We start from the raw sequence: 24,899 nt of genomic DNA on the forward strand, positions 1-24,899 counted from the left end.
TACACTCGTTGTATCGGCGCATGTGACAAAGTTTTATTTGATTTGGTAGGGTTAGGGGAAAATAATAAAGAAGGAAAATACACAAGAAATATATATATACACTACCGTTCAAAAGTTTGGGGTCACATAGAAATGTACATGTTTTTGAAAGAAAAGCTATTTTTTGTCCATTAAAATAACATCAAATCAGAAATACAGTGTTGACATTGTTAACGTTGTAAATGACTATTGTAGCTGGAAATTGTAGATTTTTTATGGAATATCTACATAGGCGTACAGAGGTCCATTATCAGCAACCATCACTCCTGTGTTCCAATGGCACATTGTGTTAGCTAATCCAAGTTTATAATTTTAAAAGGCTAATTGATCATTAGAAAACCCTTTTGCAATTATGTTAGCACAGCTGAAAACTGTTGTCCTCATTAAAGAAGCAATAAAACTGGCCTTCTTTAGACTGGTTGAGTATCTGGAGCATCAGAATTTGTGGGTTCGATTAAAGGCTCAAAATGGCCAAAAACAAAGCACTTTCTTCTGAAACTCGTCAGTCTATTCTTGTTCTGAGAAATGAAGGCTATTCCATGCGAGAAATTGCCAAGAAACTGAAGATCTCGTACAATGATGTGTACTACTCCCTTCACAGAACAGTGCAAACTGGCTCTAACCAGAATAGAAAGAGTGGGAGGCCACGGTGCACAACTGAGCAAGAGGACAAGTACATTCAAGTGTCTAGTTTGAGAAACAGACACCTCACAAGTCCTCAACTGGCAGTTTCATTAAATAGTACCCGCAAAACACCAGTCTCAACGTCAACAGTGAAGAGGTGACTCCGGGATGCTGGACTTCTAGGCAGAGTTGCAAAGAAAAATCCGTATCTCAGACTGGCCAATAAAAATAAAATATTAAGATGGGCGAAAAAACAGAGACACTGGTCAGAGGAACTGCTCCTCAAGATTGCTCAAGAAAGCTGTCTTCCCATCCTTATGTCTGTTGCTGAAGGATGGGGCTGGAGAAATGTAACCACTCAAATTCATAGACATGAAAATAAGGATTTAAAATGGTTTATTTATAAAATTGTAACCAATTATTCAGATTATAATAACTAGTTTGTAAGATATAATATACAGCTAGCTATACACTCAGGGGCAAGTTTTTTAGGTACACCCATCTAGTACCGGGTCGGACCCCCTTTGCCTCCAGAACAGCTGGAATTCTTCAGGGCATGTACACATTGCTTTTTTTTTTTTTTATCAAGGCACCTAACGTTTACCAGGAAAAAACATTCCCCACACCATTACACCACCAGCCTGTACCATTGACACCAGGCAGAATGAGGCCATGGTCTCATGCCATTTACTCCAAATCCTGACTCAACACGAAGTGGGATTCATCAGACCAGGCAACATTTTCCCACTCCTCAATTGCCCAGTTGGTGATGGCGTGCCCACTGGAGCCGCTTCTTGTTTTTAGCTGATCGGAGTGGAACCCGGTGTGGTCGTCTGCTGCAATAGCCCATCCGTGACAAGCACTGACGAGTTATGCGCTCCGGGATGCCATTCTGCACACCACTGTTGTACTGCGCCGTTATTTACCTGTTTGTGGACCGCCTGTTAGCTTGCACGATTCTTGCCATTCTCCTTCGACCGCTCATCAACGAGCGGTTTTCGTCCACAGGTTTTCGTAAACTCTAGACACTGTCATACGTATAAAGTCCAGGACGTTTGAGACATTGGACCCGGCCTGCCTGCCACTGACAATCATACCACGCTCAAAGTCACAATTCAATTGGGAAAAACTAGTGACCTAAGTATCTGAATATCTCGATGTCAGTCAGCCTGCTTTATATGGCAAGCCACTGCCACATGACTAACCGTCTGTAGGAGTGAAACATTTTCCAGAACGGGGTGGTGTACCTAATAAACTGGCCACAGTGTATTTACAACTATAACAATGATTTTAAATGATTAGAACTTGAGAAATGTAGAGCAAAAATAAACCACTGGGTTCCTTGTGTTAAATAACTTGATTTAAACAAACGTAAGAGTGGTCCGTATTCTAAAATGTGTTCCGAGTCCCCCTTACCGGTCAGTGATAATTTGACTGTCCCAAATCCCCTTGGAGCCTCTGTTCCTGAAAGCAATGTACTGTCCAATGGAATGGTTATCCAGCTAAATAAAATGTAGGCTAAACAGCATTTGTGAATCACCTTGTGTGCCTCGATGCCATTCGTTTCTGGGACCAATCAGAACGGTTAGAATGTGTTTGCGTTCAAGGAATCGTTGGGCTGGAGCAAGGAGTTTGGGTAGCCAGGCAAACGATGCCAAATAGTGAGCATAGTATTTCCCCTTTCTCTGTCAAACAGTATTTATGGAACAGTCCATTGAGTCAAAAGAGGAAGTGAAGCCAGAGTGGGGACTGGTGTTATTTCTGATTTATACTGAACAAAAATATAAACACAACATGTAAAGTGTTTCAAGAGCTGAAATAAGATCCCAGAAATATTCCATCCACACAAAAAGCTTTTTTCACATTTTTTGGGGTTCACATCCCTGTTAGTGAGCATTTTGTCCTTTGCCAAGATATGCCCCACCTGTCAGGTGGATGGGTTATCAAGAAGCTGATTAGAGACAGCATAATCATTACACAGGTGCACCTTGTGGTGGGGACAATAAAAGGCTTCCACATAGTCTGCGACCAGCCACTGGGACAGCTGATGAAACAGGAGTATTTCTGTCTGTAATAAAGCCTTTAGTGGGGAAGAACTAATTAATTGGCTGGGCCTGGCTCCCAAGACGTTGGACTTGGCTCCCAAGTGGGTGGGCCAATACACTCCCAACCCCACCCATGGCTGCACCCCTGTCCAGTTGGTGATGGCGTGCCCACTGAATTTATTTCAATTGACTGATTTCATTATATGTAAAATAGTTGAAATTGTTGCATGTTGTGTTTATATTTTTGTTCTGTATAGTTCAATTTGTGTTCAAAGATCAACGAATATGCCCATCCTAGAATCTTAAAAATGCCACTTTTATAAATGTACTTTTAATTGATTGACATCAATTGTGCACAGTGATTTGAATCGATTGATTTCTTGTTTTGATCTATATTTCACTTAGTTTCCCTGTATATTATTAGGTCATCACCTGTTGTACATTTGAATTCTGTGTCATTTTCTGGTTAGAATTGTTTTTGTAAAGCGATTTAAACTGCTGTATGAAAGTGATTTTGATGGATGGCAATGATAACAAGCTTATACAGTCCCTCTGTTACTGCTAAATAGTTGTAGCGTGGGGGACAAAGCAAACAAGACATCAAGTACAAAACTTTTTAAATGTTTTAATTTTCTATGATCAAAACTGCAAAACATCTAGAAAAATATACAACAAATGCTTAACCTTTCACAACATTGAACGTTTGAAAGAAAAAAAGGAACATAAAAGTAAAGGAATATTCACATTTTTCCCCCCATTATCGATAAAAGCACATTCATTTCTTGTTCCTTTCTTTTATAGCATCGTTTTTGTTTGTTGTCGTCGGTTATGCCAGGTTTTTATTAAACGTCGCCGCAGTAGCCCGAGTCGTTGGACAGCTGCGAGTTTGAGCTGCGGTTGGATGAGGAGTTCCAAATGTCCAGGTTCATGTGGGGGCCGAAAGGGTTGAAGCTGGAGTACTGCTTGGGGCGGCACATGCCCCCGGGCTCCCGGTTGAAGGGGGCGTGAGGCGGGGTGATGGGGCAGACGGGGGACACCGGGGACATGGGGGCTGAGCGCTCGGGTTGGAAGTGGCTTTGGTACGGCTCACTCTGGGGGGTCCAGATGGAACCGAACAGACTGGACATGGGGGACAGGCTCCTGGTGCCGGGGAAATATGGCTAAGGGGGAACAGAACGAGAGAAACAAAATATGGTTTAGAAAAGATATGCCACCATTTATTTAACAAAAAAAGTATAATATTAAATGTTGCTGGACACTTCAGTGATGGCACAAAACTAAAAGTCAAGTTTATGAGAATTTCCTATACACACACAATGTTCCCTCTAGAACTGTTGCCATTTTTAACCACTTCATGTGTCTGAAGGTACAAACTCTACAAATCAAGTGCAGTATAGGCCTACTACTGGCCAATCGGATGGCTCAGATGACCGCGTCTGCACTAATGTAGCAGGCATAAAAGAAAGCTACAGTAAAGTTGATACTGTGAGATATCAAAATGCTTAAAACCATGACTAGAGAGAGACTCAACGATTACAGCAAAGAGCTGTTGTTATTATGAGTGAGTTCATGTTTAAGTTCTAAACTTTATATTCAACACTTTTATAAGCCTTAAAATACATGTTCTTCCTATTTCCACTCAGCGCTACAATAAGCACTGCAGCAGTAATGAATGAGTAGGAAATTGCATCAATAGGCTTCCGTTGTTACTATTAGCGGCTTGGGTCTTTTTTAATATCAAGGAATATTTCACTTTCTCTGTTCAAAGGAGTAACACATTTGTGCATGAGGCAGAAATAATACGGTGCGACTCGGGTTTTGCCATCATCTGGAAGACCATGTTAGTGGAGGAAAGGGAGTGCGGAATGAGGTTGAGAGGCGGACCCTCAGTCTGCTGCTCTCTCCCTCCGCTGAACAAGACCATCAGAGGCAGGTACCATCAGCCCAGTAAAAAGTATACCGTAATTTCCAGCCCCATCCTTCAGCAACAGACATAAGTATACCATATATATATATATATATTTTTTTTTTTAATGTATGCTCACACTCAGCTGTGCTTCACACGTTCTGCCCATGAACAAGGCAGTTAACCCACTGTTCCTAGGCCGTCATTGTAAATAAGAATTTGTTCTTAACTGACTTGCCTAGTTAAAGGTAAAATAAAAATAATACAACAACGGATCTATTACCGGTGTGATCATATAGCCTACCTCAAATTTTGAATTTTTAAAAATGGCTCCAACAACAGCGCATTGGCAGGGCAATTCAAGCAAAGCCAATATTCGGTCATAACTTATGACCGAATATTATAGTTTACTGCACAAACCTCATTGCCACGGTACTGTTTTAAATTGGTTAATGTTGCATAGGCTTAAGTTGTTAATGTCGAGAAGAAAAAAAATCTGAGCGGTAGATCTCAGCTTGCATTTTGACTCAAATTGATCTCGACTCAGAAAAGGTTGGTGACCACTGTTCTAGAGTTCACTTAACACTATCAACATTTCCCTTTACTGTTGCAATTGTGATCGAATGAACACAATATTAGCCACTTTCAATGCAACATACCGAAACTACGCAAGAGATTTTGTTGTAGACAGAACGCATAGGAGTAGGATTCAATTGCATTGATACGCACTACTCCGCCCGTACTCTACACAGACCGGTGCGGCATAAACAATCAGGGCTGCAGTAGGCCTATATGTAAATAGACCATTGTCATATATGGATCTATGCAATTTACTATGAACTGGACTGTGTTTACAGCATGAGCGGCTGTACGTAGATGCGCTTGTTTTGAGATCAAAGCGAGAGCTGCATGTAAACATTTTGTTCATATCCTTTGCTAGTTAGTGAGTTATTAGCCCAGTTATAGATCATTTGTAGTCAGCAATAGGGGAGTGATTGCTTCCTACAAGAGCACAAAACCTATACATTTCTATACATTTTTTAAAAGCGAGTTAGGTAAAGAGCTTTTTTTTGTCTTAAAGGGGCAGTGTTGTATTTGAGACAGGCTTGAATAAGCTAAGTGGCCAATAGGCAGAGGGTAGCATAATTTGTCTGATTCTCTGTAATGATGCATTTTATTTGTGAAGTGCTTTCTTGCATCAAACAACATTTTCAGTCACCTTGTCTGAAGGACCTGTGGATAAACAGGTTAATGTCAAGCCCAGCATGTTTTCTTTTGGAATGTAGACCTACATTGAATGCAACACATTGGCTGCTACTGTAGGCTGAATGATAGAACTGCTATTTCCATGTTCAAATGTTATGGGATGCATTTTCTCCATTGTTTTTGTTAGGCCTACATTACGATCAAATTGCCACAGCAGCCTGGTTGAATGCGGTTGAATGGAGCCAGGAAGTTGCACCGAATTTTCACAACATTCAAGTTTGCACTCATGAAACCAGAAATTTGCTCAGTGTCCAATTTTTTTTGAGGGAACATTGCACACAAGACATGTTTGATGATAATGGAGGTGGTCAGGATCTTGATAAAAAACAAGCATAAAAGCTTCATTTTACAGCCCTGTCACCACTAGTATGTTGGTATTCACTTTCTGGTTCTTGTTAGAAAATAATTCAATACAATACATACCACTTACGTGACTTTTACCAAGAATTAGGAAAAGAAAGGCATCATCAATGTCATCAAGCAGTCAGTGACATTGTTTTGGTCTAAATAACAGATAAACAATGCTCTCTAAAATAAAACCGAAAGACTATGATCTACATTGTATTGACCCATGCTGAGGCCAGAACCATGGTAGTTTGTGAAAAGTGGAAGTTGTCCACGCAAGAGAAGTGTCTGCTTCACTCCCTAGAATGCCAATCAAACCGCAGAGGTTGCAGTTCCTATTTTCTAAGCTCCATTTGCTTTTTTATAAATCACACAGATTGTGATGTTAAATGTGTTAACCACAGACAGCACAGTAAAAGGGAAAAACAGAGGTTAGAGGTCAAAGGGCGTTTCAGAAAACAGATTCAGATGACTTACAATAACACTAACAAATAATTTCAAACAATCCTTTATACTTTATATTAATATCATAAATATATAACATTAAATAGTAAGCTTTACTGAGACAGATTTAGTAAGTGTTTGCACATGGCTTTTTCCACAGGTCAAAATAAAGGTTTTGAGAAAAAAATAGAATGTTAAGTGTAAATGAAGGCAGTTCCTTGTCTTAGCTTCGTCTTTGGTGCAGAATCTTAGTAAACCTGGCACAAAGCCAAGTGGTTAGGACTAGGTCATTGACTGAGGCAGACAGGGGGACAGTAATGATAGATATTAGGGGGATTAGGTTGAACGGAGCCAGCAGCGGGTCCCGGAGGTTTACCTTGCTGCCCACACAGCCGGCTGTATCCCAGGCCGAGGGAGCCTCCTGGGAACATTCCTCACTCCAGCTGGGCTGGTGGCTGTAGGCTACCGTCTGGCTCTCTGGCTGGCATGGGAAACTGTTGTGGAAGTTGGTGTTGCCTGCGGACCGATGGTAAGGACACACTGGTAAGTGTTTTTCCCATGATATTTCACCAGGTTGTCCCATTGAGATCAAAAGTCCTTTTTCAAGGGAGACCTGGATAAGACATTATACACACAATAACACAGTAGATCTGACGCCTACCCGCTGACATGTAGTTGCCCTGGTCACAGTACACGTACGGGCTGTTACATTGGCTGTTGGCACTGTTCCAAGGGAAGCTGTTCAAGAACACAAATGAACAAAAACACAAAATCTTGAATTAGCTAATAGACATAATTTCACAAAAAAAAAATGATATAAATTGACAGATGACCACATTACAGGGATAAACACATTTGAATTTAAGGATCCCCATTAGCTGCTACCAAGGCAACAGCTACTATTCCTGGGGTCCAGAAACATTAAGACAGTTGCATACAATAAAAAATATTACATTTCATAACACTTTTCACAACACATTGTCTGCCCTCAGGCCACTACTCTACAACCACATATCTACAATACACAATCCATATGTACTTCTGTATAGAGTGTGTGTGTTAGTACGTGCATGTGTGTCTCTTCACAGTCACCGCTGTTCCATAAGGTGTGTGTGTGTGTGTATATATATATATAAATAATTCTACTTCTTGCATCAGTTATTTGACGTGGAATAGAGTTCCATGTAGACATGGTTCTATGTAGTCCTGTGCGCCTCCCATAGTCTGTTCTTGACTTGGGGATTGTGAACAGACCTCTGGTGGCATGTTTTGTGGGGTATGCATGTCTGAGCTGTGTGCTAGTATTTTAAAACAGACAGCTTGGTGCATTCAGCATACCAATACTTCTTACAAAAACTAGTAGTGAGGAAGTAAATATCTCCTCTACTTTGGGCCATGAGAGTGATGTGCATATTATTAATGTTAGCATTCCGTTGACATCTTCTGAGCCAATGTTCCTAAGTCCATCTTTGTGGCACCTGACCACACGACCGGACAGTAGTCCGGGTGCGACAAAACTAGGGCCTGTATGACCTGCCTTGTTGATAGTGTTGTTACGGCAGAGCAGCGCTTTATTATGGACAGACATCTCCCCATCTTAGCTACATCAACATGTTTTGACCATGGTAGTTTACAATTTATTGATTGATTTTTATTTGACCTTTATTTAACTAGGCAAGTTAGTTAAGAACAAATTCTTATTTACAATGACAGCCTAGGAACAGTGGGTTAACTGCCTTGTTCAGGGGCAGAACGACAGATTTTTACCTTGTCAGCTTGGGGATTTGAACTAGAAACCTGGCCCTACGCTTTAACCATTAGGCTACCTGCCGCACCATCTAGGGTTACTCCAAGCAGTTTAGTCACCTCAACTTGCTCAATTTCCACATTATTCATTATAAGATTTAGTTGAGGTTTAGGGCATAGTGAATGATTTGTCCCAAATACAATGCTTTTAGTTCTAGAAATACACTGCTCAAAAAAATAAAAGGGAACACTTAAACAACACAATGTAACTCCAAGTCAATCACACTTCTGTGAAATCAAACTGTCCACTTAGGAAGCAACACTGATTGACAATACATTTCACATGCTGTTGTGCAAATGGAATAGACAACAGGTGGAAAATATAGGCAATTAGCAAGACACCCCCAATAAAGGAGTGGTTCTGCAGGTGGGGACCACAGACCACTAATCAGTTCCTATGCTTCCTGGCTGATGTTTTGGTCACTTTTGAATGCTGGCGGTGCTTTCACTCTAGTGGTAGCATGAGACGGAGTCTACAACCCACACAAGTGGCTCAGGCAGTGCAGCTCATCCAGGATGGCACATCAATGCGAGCTGTGGCAAGAAGGTTTGCTGTGTCTGTCAGCGTAGTGTCCAGAGCATGGAGGCACTACCAGGAGACAGGCCAGTACATCAGGAGACGTGGAGGAGGCCGTAGGAGGGCAACAACCCAGCAGCAGGACCGCTACCTCCGCCTTTGTGCAAGGAGGAGCAGGAGAAGCACTGCCAGAGCCCTGCAAAATGACCTCCAGCAGGCCACAAATGTGCATGTGTCTGCTCAAACGGTCAGAAACAGACTCCATGAGGGTGGTATGAGGGCCCACAGGTGGGGGTTGTGCTTACAGCCCAACACCGTGCAGGACGTTTGGCATTTGCCAGAGAACACCAAGATTGGCAAATTCGCCACTGGCGCCCTGTGCCCTTCACAGATGAAAGCAGGTTCACACTGAGCACGTGACAGACGTGACAGAGTCTGGAGATGCCGTGGAGAACGTTCTGCTGCCTGCAACATCCTCCAGCATGACCGGTTTGGCGGTGGGTCAGTCATGGTGTGGGGTGGCATTTCTTTGGGGGGCCGCACAGCACTCCATGTGCTCGCCAGAGGTAGCCTGACTGCCATTAGGTAGCGAGATGAGATCCTCAGACCCCTTGTGAGACCATATGCTGGTGCAGTTGGCCCTGGGTTCCTCCTAATGCAAGACAATGCTAGACCTCATGTGGCTGGAGTGTGTCAGCAGTTCCTGCAAGAGGAAGGCATTGATGCTATGGACTGGCCCGCCCGTTCCCCAGACCTGAATCCAATTGAGCACATCTGGGACATCATGTCTCGCTCCATCCACCAACGCCACGTTGCACCACAGACTGTCCAGGAGTTGGCGGATGCTTTAGTCCAGGTCTGGGAGGAGATCCCTCAGGAGACCATCCGCCACCTCATCAGGAGCATGCCCAGGCGTTGTAGGGAGGTCATACAGGCACGTGGAGGCCACACACACTACTGAGCCTCATTTTGACTTGTTTTAAGGACATTACATCAAAGTTGGATCAGCCTGTAGTGTGGTTTTCCACTTTAATTTTGAGTGTGACTCCAAATCCAGACCTCCATGGGTTGATAAATTGGATTTCCATTGATTATTTTTGTGTGATTTTGTTGTCAGCACATTCAACTATGTAAAGAAAAAAGTATTTAATAAGATTATTTCTTTCATTCAGATCTAGGATGTGTTGTTTAAGTGTTCCCTTTATTTTTTTGAGCAGTATATTTAGTACTAACTTATTTCTTGCCACCCATTTTGAAACTGACTACAGCTTTTTGTGAAGTGTTGCAGTCATTTCAATCGCTGTAGTAGCTGACGTGTAGTGTTGAGTCATCCGCATAAATAGAGACACTGGCTTTACTTAAAGCCAGTGGCATGCCATTAGTAAAGATTGAAAAAAGTGAAAGGGCCTAGACTGCTGCTATGGGGAATTCCTGATTCTACCTGGATTATGTTGGAGAGGCTTCCATTAAATAACACCCTCTATTCTGTTAAACAGCTAACTCTATCAACAATATAGCAGGGGGTGTAAAGCCATAACAAATGTGTTTTTCTAGCAGCAGACTATGATCAATAATGCCAAAAGCCGCATCGAAGTCTCAAAACAGCTCCCACAATCGTTTTGCTATTAATTTCTCTCAGCCAATCATCAGTCATTTGGGTAAGTGCTGTGCTTGTTGAATGTCCTTCCCTATAAGCGTGCTGATAGTCTTGTCAATTTGTTTACTGTAAAATAGCATTGTATCTGATCAAACACAATTTTCCCCAAAAGTTTACTAAGGGTTGGTAACAGGCTGATTGGTCAGCTATTTGAGCCAGTAAAGGGGACTTTACTTCGGTAGCAGAATTACTTTTGCTTCCCTACAGGCCTGAAAGCACACTTTCTTCTAGGCTTACATTGAAGATATGGCAAATAGGAGTGGCAATATCGTACGCTATTATGCTCAGTAATTTTCCATCCAAGTTGTCAGACCCAGGTGGCTTGTCATTGTTAATAGACAACCATTTCTTCACCTCTTCCAGACTCACTTTTCGGAAATAAAAAAAATTACAACGCTTGGCTTTCATATTTTGGTCAGATATACTTGGATGTGTAGTGTCAGCGTTTGTTGCTGGCATGTCATGCTTAAGTTTGCTAATCTTGCTGATGAAAACAAATCAATAAAGTAGTTGGCAATATCAGTGGGTGTTGTGATGAACGACCCATCTGATTCAATGAATGATGGAGCTGAGTGTCTTTTTGCCCTAAATTACAATTAAGGTGCTGTAAAACGTATTACTATCATTCATTTATCTTTGTTTCATAGTATAGTTTATTCTTCTTTTCATTCAATTTAGCCACATGATTTCTCAATTTGCAGTACGTTTGCCAATCGGTTGTGCAGCCAGACTTATTTGCCATTCCTTTTCCCACATCACTCACAACCAAACAAGTTTTAAACAACATAGGAATCACTACAAAACATATTGTATGACTTCTTATACACTATATTAGGCCAGCCTTTGGAACTTTGGTTTTCCCAGATACGACTACTATATTGTGATCACTACACATCCAATAGATTTTGATACTGTTTTAAAGCAGATTTCTGCAGCATTAGAAAAGACGTGATCAATACATGTTGATGATTTCATTCCTGTGCTGTTTGTCAAGGTTGATTGATAACCTGAACCAGGTTACAGTTTGAAGCTTTTTCTTGAGTGGGCAGCTTGATGAAAGCCAGTCGATATTAAGGTCACCCAGAAAATACACCTCTCTGTTGATACCACATGCATTATCAAGCATTTCATACATATTATCCAGATACTGATTGTTAGCACTTTGTGGTCTATAGCAACTTCCTACAAGAATGGGCTTTAGGTGAGGCAGATGAACCTGTAGCCATTTTACTTTAACAGTATTTAACATGAGTTCCTCTCTAAGCTTTACAGGAATGTGGTTCTGAATACAGACCGTAACATCACCCCCATTGGCATTTCTGTATTTTCTGTAGATGTTATAACCATATATTGCTACCACTGTATCAAAGGTATTATCTAAGTGAGTTTTAGAGATATATAGAATATGAATGTCGTCTGTTACAAGCAAGTTATTGATTTCATGAACCTTGTTTCTTAGGCTACATATGTTAATGTGGGCAATTTTTAAGCACTTCTGGCATGCTTTATTGTTTTTATTGGGAAGGATATGAGAAGTAGATAGACATGACAACGTTCTACTTGTTTGAGCTAATAGTACAGGGTGAGCACTCCCTAGGGCTAGGGCACACCGCCTCAGTGCTATAAACTCTTGTTCATAGGCACATGATTACTGTATAAAATAGCTGGATGATCGACATGGCCTGACAGACAATCAAAATGGCTTCCTAAGCTACAACATGACTGTACAAAAAGACACAACTAGTATATTTCGCCTTGGCTTAGTGACGTACCCGTTGAAGGGGCCGGGGGCTGAGGCTTGAGGTACGTAGGGCACGGCCTCTGAGGTGTTGTACCTGAACTCATTGGTGAGGGGCACAGAGGGTGCCGACCACGTCTCCTCAGGCAAATAGTGGCCCGCCACATCTGAGAGAGAAGTGGGAAACAATTAAGATAGAGCGTTTCTAACAGGGTAAGCTGTAACGCAGGCTTTATAGTAGGGTTGGAGAAAAAGCCTGCGTACTTGGCTGTCCAGAAAGAGCATTGGCCATCCCCGATTTACGACACCAAACATTTACAGCAATCGCACTCATTTGCAAAACGCATTCAAGCAATGACAAACAATACAACACCTTTGATTTTATGTGATCAACGTTCTATTTATAATAGACAATACATTTTACACACGGATTGTGATGTACAGGTATGTCAACATTTATTGACTGAGCACTTCACTCACCCATGGTTCTGTCCACGCGGGCTGCTACAGAAGCGAAGCTGGGGGCAAAGCTGGGGGGCACCGGGGCAGGCTCTGTTGGGCTTTGGCAAGGCTCCTTCCTGTACAGGTTATTCATGCTGCACTCCAGGGGACAGATAGAGCACTTTGAGATTGTGTGTGTGTGTAATGAAAAACACTTAAAAAAAAAATGTACATAAATAATCATCATTATTATTGGAACTTTGACTTCTCCATTAGGGTTGATCGGATCAAAGTGTTTTTGTCATTAAGGACTTTTAGAATGATAGTACACCTCTTGAAACACTAAGAGCGGTAGAGTTGGTTAGAGTATGGCCGTGCTTGCCACACTACAGTTGTGGGTTGAACTGTAAGTAGCTTAAAATAAAAGAGTCTGCTAAATGACCATAAGAGTATGTCTTCCAGTCTATGTTGTTGCTGTGTGTGTGTGTGTGTTTACATGTGTATTTATCCGTCTGTGTTTGATTACATAAGTTAACGTGTGCGTGCGTGTACCTCTGGGCCTTGTAGGTGGAGTTCATGGTCTGGTAGCAGTCCCTCTCGGCTGGGTAGACGCCGTACTGCATGGAGTCCCCTGTGGACACAGACACACAGCTACAAACCACAACTCTGACCCTGCGTTCTAATGAAAACATGTCAGTTCATTCATCCTTTTCTCTACCATATCAGCGCCAGAGGGGGAGAGAGAGCGTGGGAGTAGTAACGTTCATCGAAATTGTTAAAAGGTTTCAATAACAATTCAGATAAATGCAACAGTGAAAATACTGCAATACTTTTCCGAATGGTATAAATCAAAATCAGATTGACTGAATTATAGCACATAAAACATTGTACTTGCACGGACAAATAACGAATGGAGCTCAGGCATTTTGGTGGGAATTCAGGTATTACATTTATTGTAAAACACCTTTTTCCCCCCAGGTTTTTTTTTAATACTTTGTGATAAAATAAACAATATTATGTGCGTCATTTGCCTGGGTGTATTTGCATTCATTAATACATTTTATATGAAGGGGTGGAACAGGACTACAACCGGTAAAAACATGCTCTGTCTCTAGGCCAACCTGCACTCACCTGCGCTGTCTAGATAGCCTCATTAGTTACTCATTACTGTTGTCATGTTGTCTTGCATAATTCAACAAGTGTGTCGTGAGAAGGACAACCATGCATTTTTAAAATCAAATGCTTTGCTCTAGATTACGCCCATCTATACATACTTACATTGTTTGCGAGAACAAACATTTTATCACTATACATTTTCAGAAGTACCTTTCATTTCAGCGCCTCTAATTTGGAAACAGAGAAAATCCTAACTTTTTTTTCAAATGCACATAAGTCTAAACCTACCAAAATAAGACATCTTTCTTGTGATGCAACTGTCGAGACAGTGAGCTAAATCCCAGACGTAGTGTTAGCGTTCTTATAGAGGCAACGGAAAAACAATGTATTCCATTGAGCCCATTTCAGCTATTACCAGAGTGTGTTTGACAGGTCAATATAAACGTTAATGCGGTCCTCATGTCAATGAGAAAACACAAATGGCACTAGCAAGTGTGAGAAAGTGTCACCAGAGTAAGAGATTTAAATGACAAGTGGATTTTGCACCCCTCACACAGGAAATAGATGGCTGAGACACAGAGAGAGCAGCGGTAGACACAGAGAGAGAGAGCGGTAGACACAGAGAGAGAGAGCGGTAGACACAGAGAGAGAGAGCGGTAGACACAGAGAGAGAGAGCGGTAGACACAGAGAGAGAGAGCGGTAGACAGAGAGAGAGAGAGCGGTAGACAGAGAGAGAGAGCGGTAGACAGAGAGAGAGAGCGGTAGACAGAGAGAGAGCGCGGTAGACAGAGAGAGAGCGCGGTAGACAGAGAGAGGGAGTGAGAAAGAAAGAGGGAGAGAGAAAGAGACAGAGAACAGGTGAGGTGAAAGACGGGTGCAACATTACCATGTCTGATGAGGTGAACACTGAGGTGGATTCAGAGATGAGGAATTTGGGAATCTCAGCCCTAGCCAAGACAGACAAAGTCCCTCAGAGCCAAAGGACAGGTAAACATCTGACCTAACCTAACCCAGCACCACGGTGCTCTGTAGAGTCCCCAGTCCCACTTCCAACCCCCCCAGCTCCAGAGCCTAGGTCCGGACCTACTATTCTGGGATGAAAGGAGGACATTTTGATGAGAAGCACCTGTGTGGGATGGAATGGAGACACATGGCTATGCTGACGAAAGAGAGCAACAGAGGAGAAGGAGAGAACTATTGGGAATAGTAAAGGAGCAATATGTAGGGACCAGGGACAAAAATCACATTCCCTAAAGTCAATCTGTGACCCTGTTCCTGTAGAGCTACCTTCCTGTAGGTTCACGCTCCAACCCCGGTGGGGCGGCAGCTAGCCTAGTGGTTAGGAGCGCTGGCCCATTGTTATTAACTAACCGTGGTGCTAGATTAGGGATAAAGTGAAAACCTACAGGACGGTAGCTCTCCTGGAACAGGGTTGGAGAGCCGTGCTCTATGGGCATGTTCCATGATAAGAGCAGTGCAGTGGTCGCTGCAGTAGCGAGAGAGGCGAGTGTATATACACTGAGTGTACAAAACATCAGCGTTGCAGTTCTTCACACACAAACCGGTGCGCCTGAACACCTACTGCCATACGCCATTCAAAGGCACTTAAATATTTTGTGTTGCCCATTGACCCTCTGAATGGCACGCATACTCAATGTCTCAATTGTCTCAAAGCTTGAAAATCCTTCTTTAACCTGTCTCCTCCCCTTCATCTACACTGATTGAAGTGGATTTAACAAGTGACATCAATAAGGGATCATAGCTTTCACCTGGATTCACCTGGTCAGTCTGTCATGGAAAGAAAAGGTGTTCCTAATGTTTTGTACACTCAGTGTATAGACAAGTGTGCTTGTGTACGTGCATTGTGTGTGTTGTGTATGTGTGTGAGTGGGTATACAGCAGTAGTGGGTCCATACTTTTCCTGGCTGAAGTAGTGCAGTGGTGTGTGCGGTGGTGTGGGGCGCTGGGGTCCTTGTCTCCCTCAATGCTGCTGGCAGAGCTCCAGCTGCCCCAGCTGCCGCGGCTGGCCCGCACACTGCCCGACGAGCTGCCCGAGTCTGAGCCCGACTCGCACGCCACGCGCCGCTCCGCGCACTTCCGCCGTGGCCGCACCAGACACACACCTACAACAGGAAGGAGGGAGAGAGATGTTGAGGACTGTGTAAAGCCCGTGGCCTAGCTGTAACACTCCAGTCAAATACACTGCTCAATCCCTTCAATTGCCCATATCCACCCTTCCTACGGTTCTCCCACTTGCCTATATTCCCTTCTGTTTCCAACTGTTTAAATAAAGTGTCAAGAAAGAGACGCTGAGGACTGTCCAATATTCAATATAAAATGTCAATCTTAACTTTCACTCATTCAATTACGTCTTTAGCCATCACATTTAATTGGGAATTCCAGTGTTTCTGAAAATGTGACAAAACTGGATATGTACTGTAGAGTCTACCACGGCAATGTGTTGAAAAAGAAAAGCCACAATGGCAGGTACTTGTGGTCAGTCAGGTGTAAATCCGCTCTGAGATGTCCAGAGCATCACAGACACAGCAGAGGGCTTTTAACATGATTGGTTTAGGTGAGGGGTAGGGTTGAACTTCAGTCAAGTTAGCCACAAACTGACAGCCACACAGGTTATCAAGTGGTTGAGGTGTGTGACCATAGATGTCCCAGCTTTTTCAGTGTGTGTCTGTGTGTTTGTCAGGGTTTCCGTTATCTGGTAATAGCTCGCTTTTGGCCTATAAAATATGAAACTGCTCGCATGTGTGGTGACAAGTGTTTTCCTGCGAATTGCATTATGGAACGAACATCCGCGTGTAGCCTGCTGCCCTGTGTAGCCTGCTGCCCTGTGTAGCCTGCTGCCCTGTGCAGCCTGCAGCCCTGTGCAGCCTGCAGCCCTGTGCAGCCTGCAGCCCTGTGCAGCCTGCAGCCCTGTGCAGCCTGCAGCCCTGTGTGCATTGCTGCGCTTATGTGAAGAAATAATAGGTGATCAACATTTTCAGCTAAACGTTGTGATCTGTTGCATCACACATTGTTATGCAGCCTACTAGGCCTACTGGTTGTATGAACTAGGGATCTATCATCCCACAACTGTCCCAGAGTCTGTTTGGTATAGGGTATTTCTTTCTAGACAAGGTGACCAATAGAATAGGTAAACCTTTCTACTATGGGGGATAGTAGATTGACAGGCCAGTGATTTTGCTGTTGGTTACTTGTCCTCGCTGAGGAAATGTAAATGTGGACAGTTATTCTAAACATCTTCAAAGTGCACATCAGAATTCAGTAAGAAGGACCGCACATCGTTGCATCCTCGACTTGCATGTTCTGTTAACATTAATTACCATTTTCTAAATGTGATTTCTGTCATTCTGAGCACCATGGGTGGACGACCTAATCAGGTTACACATCCAATGCATATGGGTCCGATAATTTCTCAAAAGTCCGGTCAACTAAAAGGTTGCTGGTCAAATGTCCCCGACAACATTTTCCTAACGGAAACCCTGGTGTGTGTATGTATATGTACCCACCGTTCTGTTTGAGGGGGCTGTCGGGGTTGGGGCTGGGCTTCGGTGCGTCTGGTTTTCCTGTGGAGCAGCGGTTCCGAGTGCGGGTTCCGTTCATATTCTGTTGTTCTCCCGTTCTCCACTCCGGTTCCCTCTCCTGCACTGATGTCACAACCACGCTGTGTTCAGGTAGCCTTTGGGAACAGCGAAGACCAATGTCACTTTTCAATGTCTTTACATTTCCCGCAGCAATTCAACAATCAACAGGGTTACAGACCTGAACGTTCTACTATAAACGACTGCTGGGGGTAGCTAATTAACGGTTGTTTCTTCAATTTAAATCAACCCCAAATCAAAATAATCAAATTCACATCCTGCCCAGTTAGAAAATATTAACGTAAATGTTTTACTTTTGGTCAATGAACAAATGGCCACGATGTGAATAAGGTGCATCACATCTGTGTGGGATGAATAGGTTCATCCCAAGTGTAAGACAAGCAATGACTTATTGAAGATTGTCCTTTGAGTGATGTCAATTTCATTCTCTATAGATTTTACAATTGGAATTCTGCACCAAACCATTTGTCAAGACTAATTTGTAAGTGAGCACCCTTGTCTATCATCTCTATCGATTTGAAGATGCCACGTACCCAGAAACCCCCTCTGTGTTCTTCTTGCGACTCTTCTTTGCCTTGCTGTTCCCGGCTGGGACACCAGCCTCTGTCTTCTCTGCCTTCTTCCTCTGGATTTTACCATCCTCTCTGGTCTGGAGGGAGAGAGAACGAGATAAATATTCAATTCACATTTCCACCCTGTACTGAAGTACTTAGATTGCACACAAAAAAACATCTCTATAGAGCTATAGGAGTAACCAGGCTACAAGCATCAGAGCAAGCTATCAAATAAAGTAATAGCCGATTGATCACCCTATCTCTCTCTCACCTCTAGCTCAGAGTTGTCCCTTTTCGCCGTTGTGTCCCTCTTCTCCGCAAACTGCGAATGTGTACGGAGGCCGCACCCTTTCTCTGTCACGGGGCTGCACAGCAGGAGACCCGGTCGGGGACCTGGGCCCATGGTGACATTGTTGGGGAAGCCGGCCTGCGTTTCCACGGGAAACATAACCGCCGCCGGCCCTTTGCTGTCCTCCCGCTGGGCGGCACTCTGTGGTGGGGCTTCCTTAAAGTGCTGTGTCGTTTTCTTAACGTCGATTTGACAGAGGAACGTGGGCTCGTTGTTGTTGCAGGCGTCCGTGCTCAGGTCGGGTTCCAGGGTTCCCAGGTCGGGCGTTAAGTCTAGCTCCCGCTCTTCCTCGGTCGCCGTGGCGGCCGTCGCCGCTGTGGCGTAGGAGCTGGTTTTGTACTTGCCGTAGTAAACGGACACCTTGTGTTTCTTCTGCGGCTGGGAGGGGGTGGTGGAGGCACCCTTCTTGGAGGAGGAGTTGGAGAATGGCTGGGCCCGGGGGGTGGAGCCGTTGGCCACCGCCGGGGAGCCACGCCCCTTTCCTTTGTCAGAGTTGTGGCAGGTGTCCACGTACGTCTTGCAGCTGCCCTTCATTTTACTGGACATGGACAAAAACAAAAAAAGTAGTTAGAGAGACTATGTGTAAACCCATAACAGTGCATTATCACCAGCTAATCAAATGGGTGACAAGCTTCATTTATAGAACAAAATCAGTTCAGATTTACGTAGATAATATGCAGCTACTTTGACAACATTGCTGTACTGGAGTGTTTTACCAAGAGTTAAATCAAGTACCACTGAAACGTCGAACTTTAATAATGCTTTATATTGGCAACTAGAGGTCTTATATCAGCTGATGTAAGAAGGGCTATATAAATACATTTGATTTGATGTCGACCGATTATGACTTTTCAAAGCCGATGCCGATTATTGGAGGACCAAAAAAAGCCGTTGCCGATTAATCGGACGATTTTTATATATATTTGTAATTTTGACAATAACAACAATACTGAATGAACACTTATTTTAACTTAATATAAACACATAAATAACATCTATTTAGTCTCAAATAAATAATGAAACGTGTTCAATTTGGTTTAAATAATGCAAAAATCACAGTGTTGGAGAAGTAAAAGTACAATATGTGCCATGTAAAAAAGCTAACGTTTAAGTTCCTTGCTCAGAACATGAGAACATATGAAAGCTGGTGGTTCCCTTTAACACGAGTCTTCAATACTCCCAGTTAAGAAGTTTTAGGTTGTAGTTATTACAGGACTATTTCTCTCTATACCATTTGTATTTCATAGACCTTTGACTATTGGATGTTCTTATAGGCGGCACTATAGTATTGCCAGCCTAATCTCTGGAGTTGATAGACTTGAAGTCATAAACAGCGCTGTGCTTCGAGCATTGCGAAAAGCTGCTGGCAAACGGAGGAAAGTACGGTTTGAATGAATGCTTACGATCCAGCTGCTGCCTACCACCACTCAGTCAGACTGCTCTATCAAATCAGACTTTATTCATTATATAATAAACACACAGAATTATGAGCCTTAGGTCATTAATATGGTCAAATCCGGAAACTATCATTTCGAAAACAAAAAGTTTATTCTTTCAGTGAAATACGGAACCGTTTCATATTTTATCCATCTAACGGGTCTAAATATTGCTGTTACATTGCACAACCTTCAATGTTATGTCATAATTATGTACAATTCTGGCAAATTAATTATGGTCTTTGTTAGGAAGAAATGGTCTTCACACAGTTCGCAACGAGCCAGGTGGCCCAAACTGCTGCATATACCCAGACTCTGCTTGCACAGAACGCAAGTGACACAATTTCCTTAGTTTAAATAAATTCATGTCAGCAGGCAATATTAACTAAATATGCAGGTTTAAAAATATATACTTGTGTATTGATTTTAAGAAAGGCATTGATGTTTATGTTTAGGTACACATTGGTGCAACGACAGTGCTTTTTTTTGCGAATGCGCTTGTTAAATCATCACCCGTTTGGCGAAGTAGGCTGTGATTCGACGATAGATTAACAGGCACCGCATTGATTATATGCAACACAGGACAAGCTAGATATACTAGTAATATCGTCAACCATGTGTAGTTAACTAGTGATTATGTTAAGATTGATTGTTTTTTATAAGATAAGTTTGATGCTAGCTAGCAACTTACCTTGGCTCCTTGCTGCACATGCGTAACAGGTGGTCAGCCTGCCACGCAGTCTCCTCGCGGAGTGCAATGTAATCGGCGTTCAAAAATGCAGATTACCGATTGTTATGAAAGCTTGAAATCGGCCCTGCCGATTAATCGGTCGACCTCTATTTGGAACCATATAAAACTGTTGATTTTATGTACAAATATTTGATTGGAAACGGGTCTCTTGTAAAATATATTCCACAGTGTCTTACTTGACTCCGTTGGGAGTGATGTTGTTGACGGGGCCATTGTCCCGGGACAGGGCAGAGTTGTGGATGCTCCGGGGGGTGGGGCTGGAGAACTGAGTCAGGATGTACTGGGCCTGGTGGAAAGCCATCAGACAAACACCTGCCAGGGAGAAGCTGAGAGGAGAGAGAAAGGATATGGCCGGTTATTCATTGGTGATACCAGTATCAACCAATTCACAAAGTAGTAGACACTGGTAATCTGGTTGGGGAGTCAAAGTACATTGTCTTTCAACCTGAAACCTGTTTTATTTCTGGGGGGGGGGGGGGGAGAAATCATGAAGCTGTGTATGACATTGGCTTTTCATCACCCAAACTTGGCGCTAAGTTGGTACTGGTCTATGAGTCTCGAGGTGGCACTGACCAGGTGAAGATGAGGGTGACCACCCAGAATGTCTCCTCCCAGCTGGGGCCGGGCACTACTTGGGCACAGAGGGGCAGCATGTGGTGGGGCAGCGTCACGTTGAGGGTGAAGGGGAACGATGAGCCGCGCGACGTCACCAGGGTCAGGTCCCGGATCACCCAGGACGACGTGAAGTCTGGAGTGAACCTGGAGGAGGGAGAAAGTGGGTGGAGAAAGAGAGAGGTGAGGAGAGGGGGAGAAGTTAGAGTAAGATAAGGAGAAAAAGAGAGAGCGAGCAATTAAGGGGGAAAAGAGGAGGGTGAAAAGAAAGTGGGGGAGAGGGGAGACAACCAGAGAGGGAAGAAAGAGATAAAGAGAAAATAGAAGTTGAGACAGTGGGGGGAAAAGGCGAGAAGAAGATGAGGTCAATGAGCATTACAAATGTCCAAAAACTTGATGTCTCGTATTACAAGAAATTATTTACTAAACAATACAAACGTCTTGATGTTTGCGTTCGGACAGAATACAAAAATGATAGATCTACTTTTCTTTCATTACTTTACTTCATGTACCCTTCACTTGAAAGTAACCTGACACATGTACACTACTGCTAAGTTAATACAAAATATGTTGACATAAAATAGGTTCAACAACAATCTACATCCATTCTTCCGACATTTGACTCACGCAATGGTGATCTCGGAGGAGGAGTTGTGGTCCAGGCTGAAGGACCTGCACTGCAGCACCTCGAAGCCGAAGCCCTGGCACTTGTAGCCGTTGATGTTCATGGACGTGACCGTAAGGGGTAGCTCCCCGGCGTTCTCCACCTTGAAGCTCTTCCAGATGGCAAACAGAGGCTTGTTGGTGCGCAGGCCTAGGAGGTAGATGGGAGGAAGAATTTCATAAAGTAGCCTGCCACACACTCTTAAGAACAGTAGGGCAAGACATGGGCTGAGTCCCAAATGGAACCCTATTCCTTTTATAACGCACTACTTTTGACCAAATACTTCACTATAAAGGGAATAGGGTGACATTTGGTATGTCACCAAGGATTAATTAGCCTTGGTAGGAGAACACACAGATAAGGCACGCTTTATTGTCAGTTCAATAAAAATAAAAAAAATCTTCTTTGTGCCATTAAAAGGAGTTTATTAAAGGATATGACAGGTTGTACAGCAGAACTACCACCACTAATAATAAGACAATGATTAAGTAGCCTAGTTTCAAATTCAAGGACGTTACAATAGAGTTTGAATGGCAAATTAACCTGAAATGTATTGAATTCACTTTGCCATTACTATGAAGCACCATCATTTGCCTTGACTAATGAAGTGTATAAGTAATGCATTTAAAAATGAACAAACATCTAATAAGATCTAGCTACATACTGTATACTTAGGGCAGAGCAGTACAACGTATTTAACAATATACCGTTATTCAACACAGACCGAGCCCCTCTTTCCCTAACTATGTTGATGACAATGATGCTGTTTTCACTTTTTTCACTAATGTTACTAACGTAAATCCACTAACGTTCTATTATTACACGTAGTTTGTGTTTCTTACGTCTGCAAACAGCTAGTTTGTCTTTTTTTTGGGCATTTTGGGCCTAAATCTTGTTAGCCGCTAATGCTAATCGCTAGTTAGCTGGCTAGCTAGCTAATAAATGTACTGAGTCAGAGCAAATGTAATTAGCTATACAGGCTGTTAATACCAGTGATGGTGTAGACCTAAATCAGCATGCTGTTTGTGCAACAGTATCTTCTAAATCAAAGAGGAATACGCAAAGCATGAATATCTTAGAAGTAGCTAAGAGAAAACATTCAATGTAGTCAAAGATTATAGGTCCCCCTACATTTACATTTTAGATTTTCGTCATTTAGCAGACGCTCTTATCCAGAGCGACTTACAGAGGTGAATGCATAAATTTCATACATTTGCTTCTTTTTTTTTGTACTGGCCCCCCGTGGGAATCAAACCCACAACCCTGGCGTTGCACACACCATGCTCTACCAACTGAGCCAACTGGAAGGATCGAGGAAACACATATCAACACTTTGGTTCCTACCCTGTCATAATAACTCCTCCCTGGCATTTTCATTTGTTGTCATGTCAAACAACACTGTATTCAAAGTGCCCACTATTATAGTCTAACTATAGAATTTGAATAATCAGTTGTTGCTCTAAATCGCAAGTCAAATCGCAATTGCAACATCTGGTTAAAAATAAGGTCTAGATTGTTTGCCCATATCGTGCAGCCCTACGTGGCAGTGTGGAAATTATTTCAAATAAGAGCAGAAATGTATCAATTATTTTTGGTTGAAGTTGAATTGAACAGTATAAAACAAATCAGAATGGAGAAAGACCCATTGAAATGAGTTAGAATGTATGTGTTGCCAGCCTAGGGTCACATATTACTCATAAAGCAAATGTAAATCTTAAAATATTCAAAAACATAAAATACCACCCTTTTTTTATACCGTGATATGATATTTTGGCCACGTCACCCAGCCTTACATATACTGCACTTAAATATAATCAAACCCTATCATAGATTTTTTTAGGAGTAACTCATTGATTGCCGTGATTGCCACTAGGAGCACAAAATTGATTTTCATCTCAATGAGAGAAAGGAGGATAAATGACAAATATAAAATTAACAGTGGTTGGCTCACCGTCTCGGCACTCCATGAGGGTGGACTGAGGGACATTAAAGCGTAATGAGGCTCCGGGTCCCGGCAGCTTGCCCCCCACCCTCAGCAGCTCCTTGGACCCATGACCCCGCACCATCACCATGTCAAACACTGTCAGATTGTTCCTGAGACAAAGAGAGACAGAGAAAAAAAGAGAAAGAGACAGAGTCAGACTGTCTCTAGACTCAGCTCCCCGACTCTCACTTCCTCGCGCTCCAACAGTAGAGTGACAGACGACACTTGAAAATAATGGCAACTCGAGACTAGACGGTCACCAATGCTGAGAGTCACCAAAACCGACAGCACATGGCACCATACTCAAATCTGGCAAACGTCATTAAAATACCTGGTGCCATCTAGCTTGGCTCCATTATTGACCAAAACAACCACAAACGTGGAATAATATCACGCACAAAGCTACATGTTCACATTGTACTGCAATAACTACTGTAATATCAGTGCTCATATTAAGATCTTGCATGCACGAGAGACTACAACTACTGGTACCAGTATGCAACCACTGGGGGGGGGGGGGGGGGGATTATTCGCAGTACTGTTTATGTGGTCATTTTGCCTTTGTATGTACATGACAACATGAAAATCAGAAGACTTTTTCTAAGAACGTGTCAAAATGTAGAGGTGTCAATCATAGTGTACCTGATGAGTAGGATGGTGGTGGTGGGTTTGTGTTCGGAGGGGGTGAACACCACGGCCACCTCCCTGCTCTCCCACGGCTGGAGGAGGAGACGCAGCACTCCCTCTCCCCTCACACTCTCCCCGCCCTGCAGACAACACACAGGGTTAATATATCACTGCATGAGCACACTTTATATATAACAAGTATTATTCAACTGCGGTCTCCTGGACAGCTGAAACACTTCTGGGGTTGTCTGTAATCAGACATATCAAGAGTAGGAGTGCTGATCTAGGATCAGGTCTTGCCTGTCCATTTTGATCTAAAAGGGCTGAGACGCTTGATACATACGGCCCCCTGGCTTTCAT

At 43.0% G+C, this 24,899-nt stretch overlaps 1 protein-coding gene across 3 annotated transcripts in view; it reads right to left on the reverse strand.

Moving 5' to 3' along the window:
• Positions 1–3,313: 3,313 nt before the first annotated feature.
• The window catches only part of tmem131l (transmembrane 131 like), a 95,214-nt gene continuing 73,628 nt past the window's right edge, over positions 3,314–24,899 (reverse strand). For all 3 annotated transcript variants that reach the window (XM_014195585.3, XM_014195584.3, XM_014195583.3), the window contains exons 20-34: positions 24,555–24,679; positions 23,880–24,022; positions 21,892–22,078; positions 21,226–21,411; positions 20,829–20,978; positions 18,388–19,003; positions 18,096–18,211; positions 17,470–17,639; positions 15,862–16,068; positions 13,381–13,459; positions 12,868–12,983; positions 12,422–12,554; positions 7,331–7,407; positions 7,046–7,185; positions 3,314–3,868 (exon numbers count right to left, since the gene is read on the reverse strand). In XM_014195585.3, the coding sequence (XP_014051060.3) occupies positions 3,551–3,868; positions 7,046–7,185; positions 7,331–7,407; positions 12,422–12,554; positions 12,868–12,983; positions 13,381–13,459; positions 15,862–16,068; positions 17,470–17,639; positions 18,096–18,211; positions 18,388–19,003; positions 20,829–20,978; positions 21,226–21,411; positions 21,892–22,078; positions 23,880–24,022; positions 24,555–24,679 (2,763 nt within the window). In that variant the 3' untranslated portion in view covers positions 3,314–3,550. The remainder of the gene's footprint in view (positions 3,869–7,045; positions 7,186–7,330; positions 7,408–12,421; positions 12,555–12,867; positions 12,984–13,380; positions 13,460–15,861; positions 16,069–17,469; positions 17,640–18,095; positions 18,212–18,387; positions 19,004–20,828; positions 20,979–21,225; positions 21,412–21,891; positions 22,079–23,879; positions 24,023–24,554; positions 24,680–24,899) is intronic.

The sequence above is a fragment of the Salmo salar genome, chromosome 04 (genome assembly GCF_965601325.2).
Source record: "Salmo salar chromosome 04, fSalSal1, whole genome shotgun sequence".
Taxonomy (NCBI): domain Eukaryota; kingdom Metazoa; phylum Chordata; class Actinopteri; order Salmoniformes; family Salmonidae; genus Salmo; species Salmo salar.